Below are 4,451 nucleotides of genomic sequence, written 5' to 3' on the forward strand. Positions count from 1 at the left end.
GGAGTAACTGGGGAACACCTTGCCTATGAAAACTGAACACCAGACCTACCACTGACTTGTTAAATGACCATGGGTGATTCCTTTCTCTTCTTTGGGCTCCATATTCTTTCTATTCTAAGTATGAGGAATTTGGCTGTAATGGTGCCCAAGGGGAGCCAGCCCTGCTTCTTTGTGAGAAAGTGAGGTAACTATTGGGGCTATGAGAGATGATGCAGCAGTAACTGCCATTTCTCCCTGTAAATAATCCTTGGGGAAGGGCCCAAGGTGCTTTCCAGGATGGAGGTGGATATTTCCTGGTAGAACTAAGAAAATGCACCCCTTGTCCCTTGTGAAACCACAGACCCACCCTTGGCACCCGGCCAAGCTGGAGCTGCATAAAACTAGGTTTGGCCTCAGCTCTTAGCCATTCACCTTCCTGACAACATGAAGTCCAGAAACTTCTTGATCCTGGTGGTAGTGCTTCTTGTCCTTGGGACGCTGGTGGCAAAGGCAGCTGTCGTAAGAGGTGAATAGGGAAGTGGCCTGGGTGGGGCTGGGTTGGGTTGAGGAGAGGATGTTGGGGGCAGCCTGGGTACTGACAGGGGGTACTTCCAGAGCAGCAGGCAGGGCTAGAGCCCACTCTTCAGCCTGGACAGTAGGTTTCCAGCGTATCCAGAGAAGTAGGAAGTTGCCTACTAGACTCTACATGCTTTCCACCCCAGGACTGAGATATCAGGGCTGTTTGTGGAAGGAGTGTTGTTACATGACCTTGGCCTCAAGTGTTGATACTTGGACAGAACGTTCAATGAAGTGAGGGGTCCCAGGAATCTGGTCGCTGGGTGTGGGGTCTGTCCCCTGCCTGTCTGCCCCGTAAGATCACCTGTCATCAGTCCTCTAAGAGAAGGTTAAGAACCAACAGGGCCTCAAAAATCATGTAGTTTGAAGACCCCTATTTTCCAAAGGAGGACATTGAGACCTAGGGAGGGGTGAGGATTTGTCAAGACAGTCTCCAGAGCCAGGATGGAGCTCAGGTCTCCTGGTAAGTGTCTCACGGCTCCTTTCCTTTCCATTAAGTGTCCTCAGAGATGCCAAAGTGACACCTCTGAAAGACACTTCAGTCTGGCATATCCTCGTGAGGGCCCTAAGACCCAGAATGGAGGGTGAGGGGAAGAAATGGACACCCGAGAAACCCCGGTCCCAGCCTTCCAAGAGCACAGACCCCAGCTAGCCCTTGAGATAGCTCCCCTATCTCAAGTCACATTTTGAGAGACACTGCAGTGAACAGTGGCTGGACCTGGAGGAAAGACTAGATAGTTAAAGCAGGTACACTGTTCTAAATGTGGGGATATTTCTTTGTTGTCCTAAAGGTCAAGGCACTACGAAAGGCAATGTTCTGATCAAAGGACAAGATCCAGTCGAAGGTCAAGATCCAGTCGAAAGTCAAGATCCAGTCGAAGGTCAAGAAGATCCAGTCGAAGGTCAAGATCTAGTCGAAGGTCAAGATCCAGTCGAAAGTCAAGAAGATCCAGTCGGATTCCGACAGTCCACTAAGCCTGGCTCCTGCCCCTGGGTTCCTTTCCAGTGCGGCTTAAAACATCCCATTAACAAATGTGTGACAGATGCTCAATGCTGGGGGCTCAAGAAGTGCTGTGTGGGCTATTGCGGGAATGTCTGTGTGTATCCCCGGTGAGGTGAGAACTGGGTGGAGGAAGAGGTGGCCTGTGAAGGCACAGAAAGGCTGAGAGGTGGAGAGTGATCCTAGGTTGGTGGGGGAGAGGACATGGGGAGGTGATGGAGAGACCGAGGGGTCTCGTCCTGAGAGGGATGACAAGTGGACTTGGTCCTGCCTCCCACTGCCTCTGAGTCTTTGACCTGCTGAATCACATCTCTGATTCTCTTTTCTCCTACCAGGTGGAGTCTGTTCTTGCTGCACCGGTGAAGTCCCCAGGGATGCAGATCCTGGTGCCTGTAGCACTACCCTCTCCCACACTGCCCATTCTTCCTTTCATCCGGGTGCCCAAACCTGGGATGCCTCTCTCATGGACTTTCCAATAAAAGACCACTTTCTACTCCATTTGTTTCTGGCTCCTATGACTTCTGGGCCCCTGGAAGCTCTGGGGAGATGGGTGTGGAGTTGGGACTTCCAGTCCCCAGTGGCGAGTGGAGAGGGACCCACGGCAGATGTTACTGTTGTGTGAAGGAGAGCGGGGGCAGGAACGAAAGGCCCATTCCTAGGGTTCACTGTAGAAATCCAATAATCAACCCAAGAACTGCAGCCTCTATTTCACCAGGAAATGGAAACCTAGACATTTTGCCTTTGGCCTTGGACCGGGGAAATAAAACCTAAAACCTTCCCAATTGACCCCTACTTCTGACCTGGCTATGATCAACCCTGTCAGTGTGACTAGCCAACCCTTGTGGCTAAATCTATAGCTCCCTCCTTCTTTTCCTTTCATGTTTCCCAGGGATCTATGTCCTCCCAAGAAGACATAGAAACACATGCTGGGAAATCCCTGCTCATGAAGCATTTCTCCTATTCGTGCCTGAGGGGCCTCCAATAACACATAATTCCTTTGGGTTAAGCGATATCCTCTCCCAGCTTTCTATTTGAAGATGTGAACGAGGATGCAAGACACACTGAGTCCCTGATCCTTTCTTGTGATCGCTGAATAATGTTCTCTGGAGATGTACAAGTTGGGGTAGAGCAGACTCGAGGAGTGAAGACAGCAGAAGGGTATATGTTGGGCAAACTTGGATGACCTCGTGGCTCTGCTGTTGGCTCACCTGCCCCACTGTCCTTGGGCAATGAAGTTCTCAGGGAAGGTCAAAGCCACAGGGGGAGGAGCATTTGGGGTGAAGTGGGCAGAGCACAGGCTTGGGCGTCAGGAGACCCGAGTTCTAGCCCCAGCCTCCTCCCCAGTTGTTGGATGACCTCAGACAAATCTCTGAGCCTCAGTTGTCTACTCATTCTGAGGGGGGTTGAATGAAATCATTCTGGAAATATAATAATGAATGTCAGTTCAGCCCTGACATTATGGCCCTGAAACACCTCTTCTTTCTGTGTGTGTGTTGGGTTCCTGCTAGAGGGGAGGTGGGGAGCAGAGGCTTTGTTGGGGGTGAGAGAACAGAGAGCCCGCTGCCCCTTGGTCCCTCCCAGGGGCCTACAAGCCAGGGTTTTCCTCTCATTCTCCAGGGGATGGACTGGACTGCACATCTTGGAGCACAGGTGAGAGCAGTGGCTAAACTTCTGGCCTGACAAACACGTAATACACCATTGGTGGTAAGAACAGTTTCTGTGTTTTAGTGTTTTCTCTGTTCCAGATCCTGTACTAAATATGTTATCTGTATTGTCTTATTTATTTTTCATTAGAACTCTCTCAGATGGGTAGTATACACATCTGTAATTTTGTTAAGAGTTTGAAGCCCATGAAAGCTTCACTTAATCACCCAAAGACACACAGTGAGTATGTGATGATAAATCCTATTTAAAAATTAAGCTAAATCCTATTTTTATTTTTAATTTTTTTGGCTGCACCATGTGGTTTATAAGATCTTAGTTCCCCAACGAGGGATTGAACCCCAGCCCACGGCAGTGAAAGCGCGGAGTCCTAACCACTGGACTGCCAGGGAATTCCCATAAATCCTATTTTTATTCTAAACTAGCAATAATCAGAAAACGGAATGGAAGAAAATTCCCACTTATAATATCAACACAATTAAACCGCTCAACAAATAAACTTAATGAGAGACAGGCAGAACTTTAAAAAAGAAATGTAAACAAGTGTTCATGTAGCACATAAAAAAGTCTTGAATAAATAATTAACATGCTCCCGAATGTGAAGATTCTGTATGGTGAAGATAGCAGTATTTACCCCTTCGATTTTGTCTCTTTTGCCCCAGCTTTATTTATTTATTATTATTTTAAAATAAATTTATTTATTTATTTATTTTGGGCTGCGTTGGGTCTTCCTTGCTGTGCACAGCCTTCTTGTAGTTGTGGCGAACGGGGGCTACTCTTCGTTGCGGTGCGTGGGCTTCTCATTGTGGTGGCTTCTCTTGTTGCAGAGCATGGGCTCTAGGCGTGTGGGCTTCAGTAGTTGCTGTGCGTGGGCTCAGTAGTGGTGGCGTGCGGACTTCAGTAGTTGTGGCTCGCAGGGTCTAGAGCACAGGCTCAGTAGTTGTGGCGCACGGGCTTAGTTGCTCCATGGCATGTGGGATCTTCCTAGACCAGGGCTTGAACGCGTGTCCCCTGAATTGGCAGCCGGATTCTTAACCACAGCACCACCAGGGAAGCCCCCCTCCCCCCACCTTTAATGAGATAAAAATTGACATATAACATGAATGTTTGAGGTGTACAATGTGGTGATTTGATACATGTATACCCTGCAAAATGTTTACCACAATAAGAATAGTTAAATCCTTCACGTCTTGTAATTACCATTTTGTTTTTGCTGTTGTTATGATGAAAATAT

General features: G+C 48.3%; 1 protein-coding gene across 1 annotated transcript; it reads left to right on the forward strand.

The window, feature by feature from the left end:
* Positions 1–423: 423 nt before the first annotated feature.
* On the forward strand, positions 424–1,669 carry LOC309833399 (uncharacterized protein; the record flags this gene model as incomplete). The annotated part of the gene is made up of 2 exons (XM_082671653.1): positions 424–505; positions 1,347–1,669. 2 exons carry the CDS (start codon positions 424–426, stop codon positions 1,667–1,669), a joined length of 405 nt encoding a protein of 134 aa, XP_082527779.1.
* Positions 1,670–4,451: the final 2,782 nt, after the last annotated feature.

Source organism: Grampus griseus, assembly GCF_964374135.1.
Source record: "Grampus griseus genome assembly, chromosome: 14".
Taxonomy (NCBI): domain Eukaryota; kingdom Metazoa; phylum Chordata; class Mammalia; order Artiodactyla; family Delphinidae; genus Grampus; species Grampus griseus.